Source organism: Oncorhynchus nerka, linkage group LG13, assembly GCF_034236695.1.
Source record: "Oncorhynchus nerka isolate Pitt River linkage group LG13, Oner_Uvic_2.0, whole genome shotgun sequence".
Lineage (NCBI taxonomy): Eukaryota > Metazoa > Chordata > Actinopteri > Salmoniformes > Salmonidae > Oncorhynchus > Oncorhynchus nerka.
In genome coordinates, this window is record NC_088408.1 from 59,272,168 (window position 1) to 59,296,322 (window position 24,155).

The 24,155-nt window shown below is 40.4% G+C and overlaps 1 protein-coding gene across 2 annotated transcripts in view; it reads left to right on the forward strand.

Moving 5' to 3' along the window:
• The window catches only part of LOC115139741 (noelin), a 44,884-nt gene extending 22,165 nt beyond the window's left edge, over positions 1 to 22,719 (forward strand). Inside the window, exons 2-7 of one of the 2 annotated variants that reach the window (XM_029677468.2) lie at positions 8,474 to 8,652; positions 12,729 to 12,878; positions 14,381 to 14,536; positions 15,560 to 15,779; positions 18,234 to 18,340; positions 19,330 to 22,719. In XM_029677468.2, the coding sequence (XP_029533328.1) occupies positions 8,587 to 8,652; positions 12,729 to 12,878; positions 14,381 to 14,536; positions 15,560 to 15,779; positions 18,234 to 18,340; positions 19,330 to 20,007 (1,377 nt within the window). In that variant the 5' untranslated portion in view covers positions 8,474 to 8,586 and the 3' untranslated portion in view covers positions 20,008 to 22,719. Of the gene's footprint in view, positions 1 to 8,473; positions 8,653 to 10,749; positions 11,109 to 12,728; positions 12,879 to 14,380; positions 14,537 to 15,559; positions 15,780 to 18,233; positions 18,341 to 19,329 lie in introns of those variants that run through there. The other variant, XM_029677466.2, reaches the window with a different exon arrangement.
• Positions 22,720 to 24,155: the final 1,436 nt, after the last annotated feature.

Sequence of the window (24,155 nt, forward strand, 5' to 3'; positions counted from 1 at the left end):
CGTGATTGGTGGAGTGCTGCAGAGATGATTGTCGTTCTGGAAGGCTCTCCCATCTCCACAGAGGAACTCTGGAGCTCTGTCAGAGTGACCATCGGGTTCTTGATCTCCTCCCTGACCAAGACTAAATTCTTGCTTGAGAAATTGCTCTTGGCGAAGACGCTATTTTTATTTATTGTTGACCATTTTAATCTAAAACAATCACAGTAAGGTACTTAATTGTTAACCTAAAATTATTTGGTATTGAGATGAAAACAATTGCATTGGACCGTTAAGATGCTTTTGGCCTCTGTTGCCTTTTCCACCTGCACACAGTAGCTGAATTAAACAGGGGAAAATGTATGCATGAGAATTGATTGGCTGATATTAGGACGTGTCAAACAATATGGCATGAGGATCCTCAAATCATTACAATTAATTGTTTTTCAGCCCTTAAACGTTGCTTTCCAGGCAGCACAATCCCCATTAATTAACCTCTAAAATGGCACAGCTGAGGTTTTAATAGATGTTTCTCATGAGATGGAAAGGCTATTATCCACATGCTACACACTCTGTGGAAAAACAAAATGTGAGCTGTTATTTGGAAGTAACTTCTCACAACTACACACATTGACCCATGTCAATGGCGTTCAAAGCAGGGCATTGGGAAGGGTGTGTGAAATAGGAGGTGCAAGCACAGAGGGGTATTGTGTTGGATGTTCCTATGGGAGGCTGTTTTGAGCATGCTCATACTTCAAAGACAGTGCTGAACACCTCACTGTTCTGACTCTGGCCAAGCTGACCCGAATTCACTCAGCCGGAAACGTATCAGAGAACAAATGAATGGTTCGGCGCCAGCTACCAACACTTAGCAATTCTGTTAATTACTGCTTGGCGTGTAAGCAACACCACAGCGTTCTGTTGTTCTGACACTCACACAGCAAAGGAAAAAGTATGGTAAGTGAGAGAAATGATGCAATAGTAATTTCTAACTATTACATTGCAGGAAAACAGGAAATAGAGAGTGAGAGAGGGATAGAGAGAGATCACACTATGTTAACAAGTTAGTACATCTATGATAGTAGATATAATTCATATTAAGCAGCAGGTTGCCTTGAAAGGTATGTAATTTAAAGTGTCCTACAACTCCCTCTGTTTTTCTAGGGCAAACATAAATCAATGTTGGTTCCTCTGAACCACGACTACCGTACGTATCACTCAGATATCATTAATAAATTATCAGTGAGCCTTGGTCACACTATGTGACCATTTCCAGAGGTTTTCAAATGATCAAATATGATCAATGCCTCAAAGGTCCCTAGTGGTGTGGGTTAGTGAAACACTATATGAGCACAATCAGTAGTGTCCCTATACTTCTAGCATTTCTGAGAGAACAAAAAGGAGAGAAAAGTGTCAAAAAGTGGGCCACGTCATCCACAGGCTATTCTTTTTTGTCTTTGAGGCTCCGTATAGGCTTTGGGAAAAGGCACAGCTTGTTCCATACAATTTAAATTAAAACGGGTCTGGGCAGGCAGGCAGGCAGACAGACAGAGAGATGAGAACACATGGCAGCGGTCCCAGTGTGAGATCTGAACCACACTATGCACTCTAATAGGAGCCTAACAAGGTATTCATAAATGGGAAATTGCCTGGAGAGGAAGAAAGAAATATCACCTTTACTGAACAAACCCTCATCATTTTCTTTGTCTTGATATGAGAGGCATTGGCATTTGAAAGATCCTTGGTCTTTTTTTCATTAAAGAAGTCATAGCAGACATGTAATTGTGCACAGAGGCAAGAGTCTTTAATCTTCTACAAGCTGTCTTGCCATTGCTTGTTTCGTACATATCATCCATTCAAACCCCATTTAACACATAGAAGGTATATTTAATGGCACTGGGGTTTAAGTCATCAAATTAGCACAAACTCAAGGCAGTGTTCAAAGACTTTTGTTGATATCAGTGTGTTTTTTGAATGGATTCACTATAACAAACATTGTCTCTTTTTCACATCTATGGTCCTGTATGGCTAAGTTGGTAGAGCATGGCACTTGCAATGCCATGGTTCTGGATTTGATTCCTGGGCCAACCCATATGTAAAAATGTATACATGCATGAATGTAAGTCGCTTTTGATCAACGTTTCTGCTAAATGGCAAATACTGCCTGTATATTATATATTACAACTATGGAGTAATATCATTACAGATGCTGTATCTTAATTTGTTCATGTTGTTGCATGAATTTCCTGCATAGCAGAAACAATTTGTATTTGTTTATTTGGATCCTCATTAGCTTTTGCAGAAGCAGCAGCTACTCTTCCTGGGGTCCATAAAAAAAACACAAAACATAACAGGTAACTGTCACGATCGTCGTAGTGAGGAGACCAAGGCGCAGCGTGATATGAATACATCTTCTTTAATGAAGGAAGAACACTGAACAAACTATACAAAAACCACGATCGTGACAGCTATATAGAATTAGTGCAGCCACAGGCAACTAATACATAGACAATCACCCACAAATTACCCAAGGAATATGGCTGCCTAAATATGATTCCCAATCAGAGACAACGATAAACAGCTGCCTCTAATTGAGAACCAATCTAGGCAATCATAGACATACAAAACACCTAGACTAGTAAACAACTCCATAAATAGGACAAAAACACAAAAATCCACCCCTTGTCACACCCTGACCTAACCAAAATAATAAAGAAAACAAAGATAATTAAGGTCAGGGCATGACAGTAACAATACACTAATAGACAAGGAAAGTCACAGAAATTTAAAATGCAAAAACATACAAACAATGCAACAAAAAAACAATACAAACAATACAACTAAAAAAGTACATGTGTTAAAGTGTGTCTGTGTGTTTGTGTTTGTGTGTGTTCCCTCACAGTCCCCGCCATTACATGAGTTGTTTTTAATCAATTTTTAGTCATTTTGCTGTTTGCTTCAGTAATTGGAAATGGAAGGAAGTTTTAATGTGATCACGGCTCTGCATAAAACTGTGCATTGCAGTAAAAAAAATTGGACTTGCGGACTGTTAAGAGACCTCTGGTGACATGTCTTGTGAGGCAGGTATGGGTGTCTGAGCTGAACATTATTTAATTATGCAGACAATCTGGAATTTTCATCACAGTAATATTTCTCATAAAAACTAGATGAGAAGCAGTTAATCTATCATCAAGCCTCAACCAGGAAGACTGGAATGCATGTTGTTGATGTTAGTTCTGTATGTGCAGTTATTTAGGGCATGGCGTGCTGCTCGGTTTTGATTCAGGTGTAGCTTAGCTAGGTCTTTGTTTGCTGCATCTGACCATATTACAGGACAGTAATCAAGTGTGGACAAGACCAGAGCCTGAACAACTAGTAAAGTGTATTATTGTGTCAAAAATGCAGAACACCTTTTAATAACAGACATACCCCTCCCCAGCTTCACCACAACATTGTCAATATGTCTTGCCCGTGACAATTGACCATCCAATTAAACCTAGGAGTTTAGCTATATCAACTTGCTCACTGGTCACATCCTTTATGTACTACTCCAGTTCAGATTTAGGTCTTAGATATTTTTTTTTAACCAAATACAATGCTTTTAGTTTTAGATTTATTTAAGACCAGTTTATTATTAATCACCCATTATGATACTGACTGTAACTCCTTATTTTGAATTTCAGTGAGCTCACTGGCTTTGGGTGCTGACATGTAGAGCGTGGAATCATCCTCATACATAGTCATTCTATCTTTGTGTAAGGCCAGTGGCAAATCATTTATAAAAAATAGAGAAGAGTAATGGCCCAAGGAAACTGCCTTGAGGGACACCGCACCGTACATATCTGATGTTAGAAAAGTTTCCATTGAAGAACACTGTCTGGGTTCTATTGGATAAATAACCCTACAACCACATGATGGCAGGTGATGTAAAGCTATAGCAAGTGAGTTTTAAAAAAATATGGCATTAGTCACAGTTAGAAGCTTCCTCTCGAGAGGACACCTAGTTGCTAATGTTAAGTTCACCCAGAAAATAGACCTATCTCTTAACATCACACACATTATCAAGCATTGCACACATATTATCAAAATACGGACTGTTAGCACTTGGTGGCCTGTAGCAGCACCCTAAAAAAAGAGACTTTAGATGAGTCAGGTGAACTTGCAACCACAACACTTCAACAACATATGACATGAGATCCTCTCTAAGACTTACAAGCTTTGATAATATACAGTAACACCTCTCCCATAGCCATTCCTGCCTTTTCTGTAGATGTTATACCCCAGTATTGCTACTGCTGTATCATCAAAGGAATTATCTAAGTGAATTTCAGAGATGGCCAGTATATGAACGTTATCTGATGTTAGCAAGTTATTGATTTCATTAAACTTATTTTTTTTTAATTATTTAAATTTAATTAACCCCCCTAGAGTCTATTGATTCAGCTTGTGAGTCAATATAAGTAACACAATTTTAAAAAGCCACATCAAACTCTGTCAGTTTAACCTACAAATATTAATATGCGTTACTCTTAGCCCTTTCCTTGGTAGCTTATCGGAGATGGACATAAACATAAATGTGTGTGTGTGTGCGTGTGTGCGTGCGTATGTGCGTGTGTGTGTGTGTGTGATCTTGGGCTGAAGCTACTGACACTGAGGCTCTTTCAATTTTACAAGGCTTTTGGGAGGGAGGGTGAACAATGAGCCTGTTGTAGCGGATGTAAGAAATGTTCCCATCAGTGGAGATTCCTCAGAGGAGGAAGGGCGGGACCATCCTCCTCAGTGCATTTCATAAAAATAACAATTGTAAAACATTAAAAAGTTATCCTTTATAGATAAAGCTATACTAAATATATTCTTGTCACCAAATAATGTATTAAAACACACTGTTTTGCAATGAAGGTCTACAGTAACCCCAACAGCACTTTCTGGGGTAGCACCAAGGTGTAGCCAGAGGACAGATAGTTTCCATCCTCCACTGGGTACATTGACTTCAATACATAACATCAATCAATACAATTTACATCAGCAGATATCACAAAGCCCTAGAAAGGCAAGAACATAGGAAGAAACCTATAGAGGAACCAGGTTCTGAGGGGTGGCCAGTTATCCGGGTGGAGATTATAAGAGTACATGGCCAGGCCAGATTGTTCTTCAAGAAGTTAAAAAGTTCATAGATGACCAGCAGGGTAATAGTCACAGTGGTTGCAGAGGAAGCAACAGGTCAGTACCTCAGGAGTAAATGTCAGTTGGCTTTTTATAGCCGAGCATTCAGAGGTCAAGACAGCAGGTGTGACAGAGAGAGAGTCGAAAACAGCAGGTATGGAACAAGGTAGCATGTCCAGTGAACAGATCATGGTTCAGAGCTCTACCTTGGAGCAGCAGCACGATCAGGTGGACTCTGGACAGCCAGGAGTCATCAGGCCAGATATTACTGAGGCATGGTCCTAGGGCTCAGGGAGAGAGGGAGAGAGAATTAAAGGGAGCATATTTAAATTCACACAGGACACCAGATAAGACAGGATAATTACACCAGATATAACAGACTGACCCTATCCCCCCGGCACATAGACTATTGCAGCATAGATATTGGAGGCTGAGACGGGGGGGACACTGTGGCCCCGTTCGACGATACCCCCGGACACAGGCAGGATACATCCCCACCCCCTTTGCTGGAGCACAGCCCCCACACCACTAGAGGGATATCAACAGACCACCAACTTACTACCCTGAGACAAGGCTGAGTATAGCCCAGAAAGATCTCACAAGCCAAAAGGAGTGCAAAACCGGACAGGAAGATCACGTCAGTGACTCAACCCACTCAAGTGATGCACCCTTCCTAGGGACGTCATGGAGGAGCGCTAGTAAGCCAGTGACTCAGCCCTGAGTGGAGAGAGGGGAGCCGTTCACCTTCGCACCCCTGGGCCAGACTACACTCAATCATAGGACCTACTGAGTAGATGAGTCTTCAGTAAAGACTTAAAGGTCGAGACCGAATCTGTGAATTCCATAACAATGGAGCTCTAGGATAAAAAAGCCCTGCCTCCAGCTGTTTGCTTAGAAATTCTAGGGACAATAAGAAGGCCTGCGTCTTGTGACCGTAGTGTAATTCTGCTTTGAAAGTTGATAAACTTGTCACCTCACCTTTGAGAAAATGGCCTTTGAATATTTTGGTACCTACTGGAGAGCTCTTCTTTGTCTACACCCAATCAACATCGTTCACACCTTCTTATCTTTAGCCCCACCCATCTCTTTAAGGGTTGATCCAAGCATTCTGTCCTAACAACAGCAATCAAGCACCCAAGCTAACTGGCTAACGTTGGCTAGCTTGCTAGCTTTTTGCAGGCACAGATGAAAGAACAGTTCACTGACCATTTTACTCGTCCTAGCAGAGCTGGTTAGGCTGTTTTTATGTTATCCAGAGCATTAGTGAATGCAACTTTGCTGCTGGCAACAGTTTACGCTTTTCTGCCAATGTTTACTGGCACCGACCATATTCAACAGGTGTTGAGCGTTGATAAATTTGTCAGTTATTCTGCTGTCTTGAACACTCAAACAAGAGTGCTCTGAAATTGGAGTAGATATCCAGAGTGAATTTACCAGCTACATCTATCAACAGTTGTTGCAGTGACAACTTGAAAGGAAAACAACTTTCTGTCAAAATTAGAAGCATGTCAAATCTGAACATGTGAAAATGGGTTTACTAATGTGTTAGTTCTAGTAGCAATGTTGACTATGGCGTAAGTTAATATGGTGACAATGGTGTAGGCTGTGTGTAGCAGTTAGCAGTTATGGTATGAAGGTTTGGCTTGGAAAGGATTTTTCGCCTGGTCACAGAGAGCTGTTGTGTTGTGCACTGACGCCCAAAAGTGAAGGGAAAAGATGAGAGGAGATGCAGGAAGGAATTATACAATAAGTAAATTGATCATGCTGTTTATATGTGGCTGCTATGAAAGGGAACTGTGTTTGTGGGTGATCAGGAGTGTACTCATTCCACCAATTCTGTTGAAAAACATTTATTAAATGGAAAACAAATGGAACACAACGAGGATAAACATACCTTAATTTGTCCAATAGGAACTTTAGTTTTTCAACTGTTTAGACTAATGATTACACCCTAGATCAGGTAGATGCAGGCAAGAGTGTGCAAGGCACTATGTTGTATGTTACCTTGACTACTCAAATATTTATCTTGAGCTGTGCACCTATGTTGTAAACTTTAATTAGTAGGCTAGATTGTAGCAACCTCATGATGGGTATAGGGAAATTTGAGTATGATTTAGTAGCCTAAACCTATTGATGTTACATTGTACTGGGTGGATGTAATATGAATAACAGTCATCTAATATGCTGTAATAGAAATAAGGCCATGCTCACAAAAATACAATTGTCTTCCCTAATTTTAAACGGCACCGACCGCCACTGGTTTCCATGCTCTTGGCAGCTTACATTTAAATAAAAGCAACAAACAGCAGGGATTTAGACAACTACAAGCCCGGGACAATCCACGGTCCCAGCCACAAGGGCTAACAGTTCAAATAAATATGCAATATCATTACAGTAGGCCTACTTTCAATTGGTGGGTGCAAAAATCCATACACTGCTTTCCTTGACTTGCCTCTTCTTCATGACATTTCTGGCTATACCACCATTTTTTCTGCAGCTCGCTTTCCATACCTTCCCTCCTTTTCTTGTTTCCCTCTGACATTTCTGAAAAGATCAAGGAAGGTAGGAGTTGAGGAAATGTCAACTAAAGACCTGGACAGGGGAAAAAAGGAATCTAGAGACATAAATCTAGGAATCTATGATCACATGACAAAGAGTTAGTATGAGATAAGCATGTAAGACACCACTTTGGTGAGTATTCACAGCTTGAGCATAGTAAGCAAGATAAAGGGGGTAGCCGATGCATTAGATGGATGCCATGACTTCATGCAAAATTATTCTGTAGCAAACACCAATACTGCAATGCTGCTATGGCCTACAACTACTACTATATATATCTCAGCAGATCCCAGAACCCATCATTATGTTGGCTACTACATGATAATAATACTTTCATTTATTCTATATATTTTTTTGAAATGTTGGCTAGTTCTACAGGTTACGAACCATGAACGCCATTCTATTCTATATTCTCTCTTCTCCTATGAACCCCCGCCCCATCTCCATTTAATGGCCAAACCCACCAAATAATTATTGAATTTCCCACTCCAGTTCCTGTTACATCCGGTTTCAGCACCACGGCTAGCTCCTTCCCGCATTGTCGTGATTTAGGTCGTGCACCCCTCTGCTTGTTTTGCGGAGCCAACTTTTGACTAAAGGCTGTTGGAGTTGTGATTTGAGAAAGCTTTATGTTTTTTCTTTCCATGTTTCGCATTCGAGGTGGCTGACAGAAGGAGGACATAGTGAAGAGGATCTTCATCACAACGCACTGAGATGCATTGAACACCATGCAGTGACGGCACCTCACCAAATTTATTATTTACCTTTATTTTAGTGCTCAGCTCTGCAACGAAGATTGCAAGACGACAGAGGAAGAGGAAGAAGACCATAGTGGAAAAGACAATCTGCATGTGAAAGTACTGGATCTGGTGCTATCGGAGGCAAGAGATGCAGCCTACAAGCAAGCTTCTGAGTCTCACCCTCCTCGTCTTGATGGGCACTGAACTCACCCAAGTAGGTTTATAAACGCCATTTTACTCCCCATTTAAGATACTTAAAACATGATTTGCGAATTATCCTACAGATTACGTAATTAAAGACGATGTATGCCTAGAGATTTAAATATATTATGATATAGAGACGATAAAGGGATTTCCTCCCCCGAAAAATTTGATAAGCTCTTATGCGCATCCACCGAGGCATTCTATAGCCAAACTGTATGCTATCTATTCCTCTATTCCTACAACAACAATTAGACAATCAATTAAATAGTCTAGGCTACATTGAAATATTTAAATTGTTGTTTCACATGCAATTCATCTAACTAATTATATATTAATTCCAATTATGTGTGAGATAATCGAAGTCAAAATCGGCGAGCAAAACGACTGAATGAAAGTTAATCACATGGCATTAGCAGTGAGAGCCTACTTTGAACTGAGACTTTGGGTAAATCTTGTTAAACTTTCAGTCCATTGCGGAGTCCCTATCCCACTCAGGGGGTTCTTGGTGTGACTATCCATATCCGCATGTCTGAAGACTTATTTTGGGGAAGTGAGAAGTGATACTATGGACAGCGAGCAAAAAAAAATCATCAAATTAGTCAACTATTAATTTCACAATGACAGAAGTAGGGCACTTTTACATACGTAGATTAGTAACGCTGTTTTGAGAATATCTATTAAACACGCTTATAACATGTGACTGCAGTAGTCATTTAGTCAGAATTGTAGGCCTATTGGTTTAGTATGTCAGTGGAAAGGCTAAATAAGAAAGCTTAACAAGTATTGCATAAACCATTCTACCCCAATTTGTAACATGAATAGCCTAATCTCTTTACATTGATCGTACCGGAAGAAAGCTGCAAACCAAAATCATTCACCTATATAATAATAAACGGCTATTTAAAATGGGAAACACTTTTTTTTTAAACGAATCATTCTTGTTATGATTAATAGCTATGATTAATAACTGGTATTTATTTGTAATGCTGGTCTTCAGGAACATGCTTTTCTTAATATCTCAATTTTATTTTCAAATAATTGTTTCTCTGTTCAGAGATGCTTTGCACTCCACGGTGACACAGCGCCTCCCCCTGGCTGCCACAATGCCACTTACTTTTCCGACAGTCTTGGACACCAACAGGGTGTTCACGCTTTTGTTCTAGCCCAGCACTACTAACACACTTGGTCACACACTAATCAACTGATCATCAAACTCTGGATTAGTTGAATCAGGCATTTGGTGCTTTCAAATAGTCATGACAAATTGACATTCTTATTTACATTCCTGAAGCTGGTATGGCAGGCTATGTCACTACTACTAGGCTACACAGTATCTTACAAATGGGCGTGCAATATAATTTGTAACGACAAGGTGGCGGAATGTCCCTAGATATCCCTGCACATGGTTGGTTAAGCAAAACAAGTCCATGAACAGCGATAGACATTATGCCTGCATGTGCCATAATTGCGCCACGGACTTTTTACAAGCCTGATGTGAAGTCTGATGTTGTTTAAAATCTCTACCATGAATCAGATGTTCCAAGATTACGATTTTTGTCGTTTTGTCTGTGAATAACTGTATCAATATCCTGCACATCTTTTTTTGGATGCAATTAAACGTGATTTTACCTAGCTTTCTATAGCGCTTGTCGATAGTTGATCCTGATGGGTTTCAATGTGGTTGGACTAATCCAGTTATTCTCCGCATAGAGTCATCCAGCCACTGTTATTAAGTAACCTACACAATTAAGGCATTCAGTCTGAGAATGCCGTTTAGTTTAAGTTCGTTTGGGCTCGTTTTGTCTCAATTGCTTTTGTGGGGTTTCATGCTTCACTTGATTATATCACACATAGACTTCAAAGTCTGAAGTCATGTTATTTACATGTAGTATTCCCTCACATGAAGATACTATTTTGTATTTGGTATAGAAGGTGGAAAGGTGCATAATGCTGTCTCGTTGTGGCAAACTCGAAAGCGTGGCACCACGGATTTTGGCTGGCGGTTTATTGATCCGTGATGGGTGGGCGGGGGGTATCCAGCGAATGGAAGAGGCGACTGAATTCCGTCATTTTATAAACTCGAGAGTGATTGCAGGAGAACGGATTCACAGTTTAAAACAACCGCATTGGCCCATCATCACAGTCGCCTTTGAAGAGGGCAGAACCTCCACCTGTCATCCAAACATGTTCAAACCCAGACTGTCCGCTGTTGCAGCCATGCCGTTGCATCAAATGACTGGCAATGTTATTTGCCTAGTTAGTTCTCCAATGGAATGTGTACAATGAAGATTTTGGTAATACGAAGAAAGCGCAGATATGTCGGTGCCTTTACTCAAGATTGGAGTGGTGCTTAGCACGATGGCTATGATCACTAACTGGATGTCGCAGACATTACCGTCCTTGGTGGGACTCAACACCACCAAGCTCTTGGTAGCGTCAGGAGGGAAAGCAGACCGGAGCACAGGCGTGAGTGACAGCTGATTCAGGAACCATTAGAATCATGTACCCTACTGGGGACAAATTGCGCGTTTACATTTGTGCCAATAGCACGAATAAAAATAGTTTAACAAATCTATTAGTATGCGTATAATTGATCATGTTGTTTGTTAATTTAAAGAAAAAAGCTGTACATCAAAAGAGAGGAAAATTGAGTGTAGTGACTATTGATTGCCAAACGAGTAGGCCTATCCATGAACATATAATAAAGTGCTAATAATTATGTTACTATTCCTGTTAACCTTGTGTAGGCCATACAACAACTTTCACATATTCTTTGCTAAATGGATGAACTTGATATACTGTACATAAGTGTGGTAATGTGGTCCAATGATGGACAATAATAACAATTATAAAACTGTGACTTAATGTATTTTAATATAAAGAGCAACATTAGGCTCCATTATATATACTAACAGCTAATGTGGCATATTAATTATATACATAATGGATCTTAGCATTATATGCTGCATGTCACTAATTGCCAGGGTATATCTAGAGCCATATTTCTATTCATATCTATATTGCTTTGGCTTCGTGTAGTGGTAAAACTTAAACCAATCCACATTTCAACCAGCCTCTGTATCTAATTATTACTCTGAAGGCGTGTTGCTAAGTAGGCAATGACTGTTTAATTAAATGACTCTACCTCATGACTTTATTGGAGGCTTGAAAATGTAACGGCACAGATTAAATCATGTTAAAACGTTACAAGTACTAGATTATGACTTTAATATTATCACAATCTATCAAAAGCTATTTGAGTAGATTTACAAATATGTTTTCCTCAATTTGATGTTATATCCTTTTGCCAGCCCCTTTGTCTTCAAAGTGTGGACAGTCTGTTTGATTATTGAAGATTAATGTGGAGCATACTGCAAGGTTCAAAACTACAGATGCCATTTTGCGTAATCATACTCCATCATCTTGGAACAAGGTTATGTATATCCCTGTGGTGAAATGATTCCGCTTCAAACTAGCACAAATTCTCTGCAGAGATCATGATTTTTGTTCAAACCTCCAAAAATGTAATTATATTGTTTGATAAGCGAATGTGTTTTAGAAATGAGTAGTGATGTGGTGCGACTAGTGATGTGGTGTATCTTAAACTACTCAGTGAGCCTTGCCAAGCCAAGCCAAACCAAGCTGGACTGTACTGGCCTGGTAAACCATTCTCCACAGTTGCTGAAACGGTGCTGGAAAGGACAATTTGAAGAAAAAAAACATGTCAGACCCAGAACAGTATGGAATGGAAATGGAAATACTGTCACATCCCATCATTACACGAATAACCCTTTTCCATTCATCTCTGTCTGTCTGTCTGTCTGTCTGTCTGTCTGTCTGTCTGTCTGTCTGTCTGTCTGTCTGTGTCTGTCTGTCTGTCTGTCTGTCTGTCTGTCTGTCTGTCTGTCTGTCTGTCTGTCTGTCTGTCTGTCTGTCTGTCTGTCTGTCTGTCTGTCTGTCTTTCTTTCTTTCTTTCTTTCTTTCTTATCATCTCTCTCCCTGTCTGTGTGTCTGTCTCTGTTTCTTTCTTTCTTTCTTTCTTTCTTTCTTATCATCTCTCTCCCTGTCTGTGTGTCTCTCTCGTAGGTGCTGCCAGCCAACCCGGAGGAGTCATGGCAGGTGTACAGCTCAGCTCAGGACACAGAGGGCCGCTGTGTATGCACCGTGGTGGCGCCTCAACAGACCATGTGCTCGCGGGACGCCAGGACCAAACAGCTCCGGCAGCTGCTAGAAAAAGTAACCACCCATGTAGCATGACGTACTACTGTACCCATTACCTCCTGTTATCAGAGTTCCACTAGAACAAACACCATTCACCAGTTGCACCATGAATACCATGACATCTTCTTTTCAGCAGTAACAGCCTATGGACAGAGGACAGGAGTCACTCACTTGTATGGTTCCTTGAGAACAGCAATTCAGTTCACCATGCAGGATTTTGCCGATATTAATTCCCCATCATCATCATTTCATACACTACCGTTCAAAAGTTTGGGGCCACTTAGAAATGTCCTTGTTTTTGAAAGAAAAGCACATTTTTTGCCCATTAAAATTACATCAAATTGATCAGAAATACAGTGTAGACATTGTTCATGTTACAAATGACGAATGTAGCTGGAAACTGAACATTTTTAATAGAATACCTACATAGGTGTACCGAGGCACATTATCAGCATCCATCACTCCTGTGTTCCAATGGCACGTTGTGTTAGCTAATCCAAGTTTATCATTTTAAAAGGTTAATTGATCATTAGAAAACCATTATGCAATTATGTTAGCACAGCTGAAAACTGGCCTTCTTTACACTAGAGTATCTGGAGCATCAGCATTTGTGGGTTCGATTACAGGCTCAAAATGGCCAGAATCAAAGACCTTTCTTCTGAAACTCATCAGTCTATTCTTGTTCTGAGAAATGAAGGCTATTCCATGCGAGAAATTGCCAAGAAACTAAAGATCTCGTACAACGCTGTGTACTACTCCCTTCACAGAACAGCGCAAAATGTCTCTAACCAGAATAGAAAAGGGAGTGGAGGCCCCGGTGCACAACTGAGCAAGAGGACAAGTACATTAGAGTGTCTAGTTTGAGAAACGGGCACCTCACAACTCCTCAACTGGCAGATTCATTAAATAGTACCCGCAAAACATCAGTCTCAAGGTCAACAGTGAAGAGGCGACTCCGGGATGCTGTCCTAGTCATTTACAACATTAACAATGTCTACACAGTATTTCTGATCATTTTGATGTTATTTTAATGGACAGAAAATCTGCTTTTCTTTCAAAAACCAGGACATTTCCAAGTGATCCCAAACTTTTGAACGGTAGTGCATGATCTGACATTGTCTTATACAGTAGACTTGTTTGGAGGCCAGGTGTTGCACAAATGTGGCACCTTGATGGGGAATAACCGTTAGTCCATGTTAGCATACTCTAAATCCCTATCCCGGATGTAGATCTTTCTGATTCGCTTGCTCTTCAAGTCCACATAACAGTATGTTGCTCTTGAGCACTTGAATCACTGTAATGTCTGGCTTGGCACATTAGAGATTACAGTGACACTTTTTGCAGTCAATCATCCATAGCATATCTACAATTAATTGTGCAATGCACCAACATTTTATGTTGGGAAGACCCTAAAACACTAAATGCAAACCCAGGTAAAACAAGGATTCTTAGTATATTTGGGGCTGTATTTAGGTCTTTATTGTCTTTATTTTTTTTTATTGTTTCCTATGTGTTAGGTCCAGAACATGACCCAGTCTATCCAGGTGCTGGACCAGCGGACCCAAAGAGACCTGCAATACGTGGAGAGAATGGAGGTCCAACTGAAAGGTCTGGAGACCAAGTTTAAACAGGTGGAGGAGAACCACAAACAGAACATTGCCAGGCAATATAAGGTATGTCAACATTGCTCTTACATAGACAACATTGTACAAAGAGATGTCCTCTAAGTGGAGTTATGGGTCCATATTTATCATGCGTCTCAGAGTAGAAGTGCTGATGTAGGACCAGGTCCTTCCTGTCTATATAATGTTATTCATAAAGGCCTAAAAGTCCAAACTGATCCTAGATCGGCACTACTACTCTGGGAAGCATGATACATACAGCCTCTGGTGTAAATGAAACCCTTACACCTAAATGCTTGTCCCTGCAAATAAAAATAAACGTCATGAACTACTCTGATGACGTTTATGTTTGTTTGTGTGTGTGTGTTTGTGTGTACGTGTTCCCCATCTATCCTCACATGTTTATGCTATGTTCTGTCATGAACATCCCTGGGAGTGATGACCCTTGCATGTTTTGTGTGTGTATATTAGATAGGCTAGTGAGTTAGATTATTCAACACTCAACAGTATCTCATTTTTTTTGCTTGCAGGGCTAACTTTAGGAAATTATAAAGCTGCAGAGACTGAAGAGGCAGTTCAATCCCAGTGTTCTATCCCTGAACTTGACCAATGACTATTTGCATCATGCATTCTATTTGAAATATAGCACCTTTTTCACCCTCCGACCTTCACTGCTCTTTGCATTTCTGCATGTCACTGTAGATGCATTCCATTAATAGATTTTGTTCGTTTTTTTATTATTTTCATTACATTTTTATTTAATTCCATATCTCGTTAAATTTAGTACATACATACTTGGTTTACTACAGAGAAAACGTATGAAAGCGTGTAAACCCTAAGATGTTGCATTTTAAAAGGTGAAAATAAAATATTTTCCCAAATTGTTTTTGGTGTGCCGAGGACTTGTTTCATGCTGCTTATGTTTGGGATGATGTCACATCCGCTCATGATACTGTTGAATGTGTTAGGTCCACTCTGCACTCACCATAGGGAGACAGCCAGAGTAGGGCAAGACAAGTGTGGCACACCCATTTGCTCGCATAACACTGAACCAAGCCTATTTTAACCTTTCAGGCAATAAAAGCGAAAATGGAGGAACTTAGACCATTGATACCAGTGTTGGAGGAGTACAAAGCTGATGCAAAATTGGTATTGCAGTTTAAAGAGGAAATCCAGAATCTGACGTCTGTGCTAAATGAACTCCAGGAGGAGATTGGAACCTATGACTACGAGGAGCTACAAAACAGAGTGTCAAATCTTGAAGAGAGGCTTCGTGCGTGCATGCAAAAATTAGGTAGGCTCAGATAACACCGAAACACCCCCATTTGCTTCCTTGTGCAAGGGGCCAATCAGAGCTACAGTAGTTATTCTTCTCACACCAGCAGATCTCTATCTATCCATCACACCTACATGTTCTACCCCTACAGTATATCAGCTTTAACATACTCAGTTATTCTCTCATGTTAGGGAATCAAAGATGCCTTGACTACACCTATTCCTATTCATACTCCTACATGTACTTACATGCCTACTGCAAATCAAATCAAATTATTGGTCACATACACATGGTTAGCAGATGTTAATGCGAGTATTGTGAAATGCTTGTGCTTCTAGTTCCGACAGTTCAGTAATATCTAACAAGTAATCAAACAAATTCACAACGACTACCTCATACACACAAATCAATGCATCAATGCTTAACAATATTGTTGATGAAAAAAGAGATTGTCCTCATACAGTATGTCAAGTTAGCCACTATTTAAACATGTTAGGATTTAGAGTTGTTAACAGGTGATTTGAGTTACATTTTGCTAATGTAATCCTATTTAGTCAAAATTACATCACTAGCACATCATGTTATGCGTGCCAGAAATGAGCTAATCAAATCAAATCAAATGTATTTATATAGCCCTTCGTACATCAGCTGATATCTCAAAGTGCTGTACAGAAACCCAGCCTAAAACCCCAAACAGCAAGCAATGCAGGTGTAGAAGCACGGTGGCTAGGAAAAACTCCCTAGAAAGGCCAAAACCTAGGAAGAAACCTAGAGAGGAACCAGGCTATGTGAGGTGGCCAGTCCTCTTCTGGCTGTGCCGGGTGGAGATTATAACAGAACATGGCCAAGATGTTCAAATGTTCATAAATGACCAGCATGGTCGAATAATAATAAGGCAGAACAGTTGAAACTGGAGCAGCAGCATGGCCAGCTGGACTGGGGACAGCAAGGAGTCATCATGTCAGGTAGTCCTGGGGCATAATGAGATTATGTTCACTTCTTGACTAAAAGCTACACACCATTGTAGCGGCAGTCATCTAAAAATAGTGACAGGATATAACAACTGACAGATTACTTATTTCAGTAATCTCCTTGTTGCATTGGGTTGTTCACGGGAAGGAATATAGATACAAAGCCTACCTGTCACCATGTTTCTTTGATTGATGTCAAAAATAAGTGAAAGACTGAAAGTACAGATGTAGGATCTTAATTTGAGACCGTTTGCAACAAGACATTTGAATTATTATATGGATTGCAATTTATTTACATTTTTGTAGGGGTTGATACATTTTTGGTAAAGGAATATCAAGTCTGAAACTTCCAAGTGGACATTTGGTTACTACAAACAGGAAATTACAAACTTCAGAAACCTTTTTAAACATCAAATACACAACAATGTTTTTGTAGGAAAGTTATTCTGCGACAGGGTGATCAAATTAAGATCCTACATCTGTAGATGAAAGGGTGAACAAATCAATGAATGGTACAAAATGCATGTTTAAAAAAACATTAGGAGGTCAAACGTAAAAGAAATAGACTGGTAAGGAATGAGACCGAGGGAAGACAACATGCATTGAAGTCAGTTTCCTTCGCGCAACTATATGATTCCATTATCAAGCCAGCTACATGCACTGTTGGTAGCATTGACTGTTAGGATGCTGAGTGTACCAATAGGAAAACATAGACCCTGTAGGGAGGGAGAATAGCTAATGTGCTGGCAAATTCCTAGAAATTTGTATTTAAGGATGTCTCACTCCAATATGAGAGGATTATCCACTTTTGTTTCAAGTGCTCAGCTTTAACTTTCCAAGTACTATAGCAATGGGAGATAGCAAGAGTTACATAGTACGGAACACTATCTAAGAAGAATGGGGGCTGCTACTTTTTTCTGGATGTGAAGTGAGGGGGAGGTGTGAGTGTGAATTGACTCAAAATGTAATATTGCACTTACTGTCCCTGGTTTTAATATATAATTTGTAGAGGAGAGTAATTGAGTGTGTGCTTTATGTAAAAACAGAAAAGTATGTTTCCATTATTCATAGTTATCATTTATCTATGCTATTGAATTGATACTGTTGTACAGAGACCACGAGACCAAAGTTAGTGCGCCAACGTTGATTCTGAGGCACAGAAATAGATTGCAGGAGGACTAGATTCTGGCATACACATGTATACAGTATCTACACAGTTCTTGCTAGAGAGCCCTTCAGCTAAAACACAAATGTCAAAACCTGAAGAAATCACTGAACTGATCACTAGAATGCAATACTAAAGCTGGATTTGTCATCATAAACAAGTCATATTGAAAATGTAATTTTCAACATAATTATGTATCAAGTATAGTTGGTAGATCAAGGTCACTGACCTATGCAGGCAGACACACACACACACACACTGGTTTCCAACCTATAGACAGCATTGATAGTACAGAGATAAATGCAGTATCTTGCATTGTGTCTTTGGCTCTTGCAGCATGTGGGAAGCTGACAGGAATCAGCGATCCAATCACAATTAAGACGTCTGGATCAAGGTTTGGATCCTGGATGACTGACCCCCTGGCACCCGAGGATGACACTAGGGTAGGTCTGCTTCTGCAATACCTATCATATTTATTATACAGTATAAACATAAAACAGAGTCAGCGAAAACATGTTTTGTTAATTATGCAATTGTGAGGAACCTCAGGAAAGATAAAATATCAGATGTAAGATGTTAGCTAGCAATGTAGCATAAATCATGTTTGAATTACCCAATTACTCAAGTTTTCACCAAAATGGATCCCATTAGAACCTCACTAATGTGTTTTCATGCCTCACTGTCTGGGATTAGCTCACCGGCACCACAACAATGGGAGGTATTTACATCTCCGGGTTGTCATTGCAGTAAGATAAGTCATTCTAGGGATAATTGGTGTCTGATATTATTTATACATGTGGTGTCTGATATTATATATACCTTATGTCTGATAAGAGATGAGCGTTTTGTTTTACTAAAATACTAAAATATCACTCGATATCATGCATAACTTTTATTCTTGTGTTCGTTAAGGAATACCACTGACATTCATTCTTTCCATGAATCCAGATGAAAGCTATGATCCCTTATTGATGTCACTTGTTAAAGCCACTTCAATCAGTGTAGGTGCAGGGGAGGAGACAGGTTAAAGGAGGATTTTCTTAAGCCTTGGGACAATTGAGACATGGATTGTGTGCCATTCAGAGTGTGAATGGGCAAGACAAAAGATTTAAGTGCCTTTGATATGGTATGATAGTAGGTGCCAGGCGCACCGGTTTGTGTCAAGAACGGCAACACTCCAAATCTGAGAGATCAGAGATAAATTGAGTCATCCGCACTGGCTCTCAATGATTGATGAGGGTCGAAGCCCTGGCTTTGTAGAGAAAGTCTGTCTGGGAAAACTTTGATATCCTTAATTTAATCTCAGGGTTACAGCAGAAAGACCACAAGCGCTCCATGATTTGATATTACAGGAAGGTTTTAGAAGAACATTTGCAATAACACACTGTACCTGAGAATGACAAATCTTTAATGCTCTTGTATTCCTATCCAGGTGTGGTACATGGACGGCTACCACAACAACCGATTTGTGCGGGAGTACACGTCCATCTACGACTTTATGAATTCCGACAACTTCACGTCTCACCGCCTCCCCCACCCGTGGTCGGGCACGGGTCAGGTGGTCTACAACGGCTCCATCTACTTCAACAAGTTCCAGAGCCACACCATCATCAAGTTTGACTTCAAGACCTCCGTCATCAGTAAGTCACGCCAACTGGACTATGCCGGCTACAACAACATGTACCACTACTCCTGGGGAGGCCACTCGGACATCGACCTCATGGTGGACGAGGGCGGGCTCTGGGCCGTCTATGCCACCAATCAGAACGCGGGGAACATTGTCATCAGCAAACTGAACCCCAACACCCTGCAGATCATCAAGAGCTGGACCACCAATCACCCCAAGAGGAGCGCAGGAGAGGCCTTCATGATCTGTGGTACGCTATATGTCACCAATGGCTACTCCGGTGGGACCAAGGTGTACTATGCCTTCAGCACCAACTCATCCACCTACGAGTACATTGACATACCGTTCCAGAATAAGTACTCTCACATCTCCATGCTGGACTATAACCCTAAAGACAGAGCGCTGTATGCGTGGAATAATGGTCACCAGGTGCTGTACAATGTTACCTTGTTCCACGTCATTCGCTCCGAGCAGGAGCAGTAGATAGCTAGCCATGCTGTGACCTTCTAATTCTACGGCAGACCTGGGTTCAAATACTATTTGATTACGTTCAAATATTTTTTAGCATTTGCTTTAGCCTGCTTGGAGTGTAAGATGGGCGGGGTTTGTAGTTTTGCAACAGTTACATTGGTTCCATTGCACCAGGCAAGCTCAATCAACCTTGGCTAGATCAACTGAATTTGAACACAGGTCTGATCCACAGAATATTTCAAATGTACGCAGATGGAAATGTACGCAGATGTGCAGATGTAATCGCAGGCGCAGCGAATTACTAAGTGCTTCTAGCTCAGGGTTTCCCAAACTAGGTCCTCGGGACCCTAAGGGTTACACATTTTGGTTTTTGCCCTAGCACTACAAAGCTGATTCGAATAATCAACTAATCATCCGATTTGATCATTTGAATCAGCTGTGTAGTGTTAGGGCAAAAAAACAAAACCTGCACCTCTTGGGGTCCAGAGGACTTGAGTTTGGGAAACGCTGTGTAACGCCAACAGTGTAGTAATACTTAGCAATAAAAAATAAAAAAAATCACACATAATCCAGAAACATTTAAATACATGAAGAAATTAAGAAACATGAGAACGAGCAATGTCAGAGACCGGAATATAAATATATATACATATAATGGTGTCTAAAGACAGTACGGGCAGTATATGATTAGAAAACGTGTGTACAGCAGTAGTTATATAGGATGAGCCATGACTAGAATACAGTATATACATATAAAGTGGGTAGAACAGTATGTAAACATTATTAAAGTGACCAGTGTTCAATGACTGTATGTACATAGGGGCTGTAGTCTCTAAGGTGCAGGGTAGAGTACTGTGGAAGTAGAGAAGTATCCTGTATGTTACTCAGTAACAAGAAATAAAGTACATCATGATATATAATGTGTAGAAGGTATAGAAACAGAATGTAAGAACAGGTACCGAAAAGGTAATGCCTTTCTTGATTTAGATGACTTCAAAAGTCTTATATTGATTGTGTTTTATATGGAATTACCCACTCTTGACTTCTTTCATCACAGAGGAATAGTGCAGGCTAATGTATCGTAGTGTAGAATTGAATTACTCTAGAAGCTGAAGGGATATGAAATCTGGGGCCTTGTTTATCAAACTATATTAAACCAAACTGTGGGACACAACACACAATCATGACCACTTTCCCCAGGTGGGTGCTACTCATTGGTGGTGGCTGAGGTCACGTTTCCCCTAAACATCTGGAAAAGCTCTATATAACAATACATTTATGTATTAGAGTGAATTAATTCAGTAATTATAATTACTCGATCAGATAGTAAAGGTTGTCAAATGGAGCAGCCATTTACCATGTAACTCGATACCTGCATCTTTAAAGGTGGAGAGAGACTACTGTAGTGATCATCGTAACGCAGAGCCATGTTTCTTTTTTTGTTGAATTTTTACCCCTTTTTCTCCCCAATTCTTCGTGGTATCCAATTGTTTTAGTAGCTACTATCTTGTCTCATCGCTACAACTCGGGAGAGACGAAGGTTGAAAGTCATGCGTCCTCCGATACACAACCCAACCAAGCCGCACTGCTTCTTAACACAGCGCGCATCCAACCCCCGGAAGCCAGCCGCACCAATGTGTCGGAGGAAACATCGTGCACCTGGCAACCTTGGATAGCGTGCACTGCACCCGGCCCGCCGCAGGAGTCGCTGGTGCGCGATGAGACAAGGATATCCCTACCGGCCAAGCCCTCCCTAACCCGGACGACGCTAGGCCAATTGTGCGTTGCCCCACGCAGCCGGTTACGACAGAGCCTGGGCGCGAATCCAGGGTCTCTGCTGGCGGTGTACTGCGCCACCCGGGAGGCTAGCCATGTTTCTTATTTATATTAACATTAACCCATAATGGTATCCCCATGCGTTGGTAGCAAAATATCTATTTGGAACAGGTGTAATGACACCTCATAACACACCTCAAAGTATTCTGTCTCTCCTGCGCAATACGTCCTCTCAGGAACCAACACAACACAACCACTCATTTGCATGGGATCACCTGTAGGTACATTGTAGGATCTGAGTATGATTGATAAATGAGGCCCAATGGACCACAGTGTAAAGAATCTAGTCAATGACAATACCGTATATCTGGGAACACAGACTACAGACAGTTAAGGCAAAGACTGTTGGAAGCACCCTGGTTCATTAATGTTTCTTTGTGGTGTGTATTTTCTCTTTTCTATCTTCTTTTTGCATGGGCATTTTTACCAACCAAAATGGTTCCCTTCTCTGGATGTATTTTGCAACATTATGACGCTGTTGTACAGGAGACTAGTCTAGCATTGCTAGGAGGCAGGCTTTTTACTTTCTTATTGTCATTGGGGTTGATATACAGTATGTTATTATTGTTGGTATTGATATTTACTGTGATAGCCTGTCTTTGTAGATTGTATTGTATTTGACGAGCTTGTATATTTCTGTCAGGCAAAAAAAAAAACGACACTGTAACGATCACGAGAATGTGCAAACAATGTACCTATGAGCCAGTGAAGTATCCATTGGCAATTTTTTTTATTTGACATCACAAATCTTCTGTCTGTTTCTTCGAGTGATAAATTGCAACATTTTATTCTGTTGAGCTTGCATATGTATCTGCAACAACATTCATATTAGTAAACATGAGCTTTGTTCTACAATTGAGTCTTTGTCCTAGAAAATAAACTTCTGAATAAGATGACTTTCCTCAATCAAACCCATTTCTGCAATGCATCCGTAAAATGCAGTTTTTTTTGTTGGTCTCACAGATTTTGAAACAAGTGCTTCACATCTCATTGCAATATCCAAACGACGTATGCAACTGTTTGGTCAATGGAACATAGGACACAAAAACGCAGTTACAACCTAGAACATGAAAGGAGAGGAAAGAAAGCACATTAAAGTAATTTCGCTATTGTTGTTCATCTGGATCCACCATTCCCTCTCCATGGCAACAGAGGTACACTGCAATAACCTCTTCCCTCTGGCAGCACGGAACAGCTGGTCTGGATACAGCGCCCTACATCGCTGACTGAGCTTCAGCCACAAAACACAACACACTTAATTAGCTCTCCACACTTCTCCCAAAGCTGAGAAAATGATTGGTTTTCGCTCCGACAATAATGATGATGAACAATGCAGAAGCAACAAGGCCTGTAAAAGAAGACATCACATACCAGAGTCTCTAGCTCCAAGTTGTTGCACACCATATGGGAATGAAGAATCTGGAGGTAAGATGTTTATCTTGACAGAGGTAGCCCACTTTGGTTAGTACAGTATTATTCCTGATGCTCCATGAATTCAGTGCAATCATCTCTTTCTCTATTAGGAATACTTTGATGCTATAATCCTGAATATAATCATTGTACTCATTCTTTAGCTACTGCATGCTGATTGAACTCCAACAGGCTATTCTAAATTTGCTGTACTGTACAGTACTATACTATTCCACATCCTCATATTCTGGCTTGTGTCCACTACATATCCTATCTTGTGGTAGTAGTTATGTTTTAGTAACATAGTGCAGAGTGTGGTGTGGGATGCACTTGAATTTGAGGCTTCCCCAGAGAGAGAATCAATCCGATTCTCAGTCGAGTTTTGACTGATTGCTTTCTCAGCTATCTCTCACATCCCTTTTGTGCCTGTAAATGTGTTGTATGCACAGTTTAATGCAATGAACCAATATTTAAGATGGAAACAAATCATCAATTAATGTTTCCTCTACCGAACATTTCCCTGTTACACATGGATGTTAAAGGGATATCCTTACACCTTGTGAGTGTCCCATTGACAGTGTTCTAGTCATTTAGTTCTGAGTAATTACATCAGCACAGATGGTGCATTCACAATAGCCACAGCAGGCCTACAAAGGTATTTCCCTTCAGAGACAGAAATGTTCAACATTGTATTCTGTAGTCTAGTCACTTGTGATTATACAAATGAAAACCATTCATCCTTCTCTAGGCTTCAAATCAATCTCAATCCAATGTAACATATTTGTCAACGGGATTAAGTCTTGCATCTGTGAAATTCTAGAATTCAATTTGAAATAGATTCTGCTATCGACATATCAGATTGTCAGATTGCCCACAGTGTAAATGAGCACGTACATTAGGCGTTCATATAATCA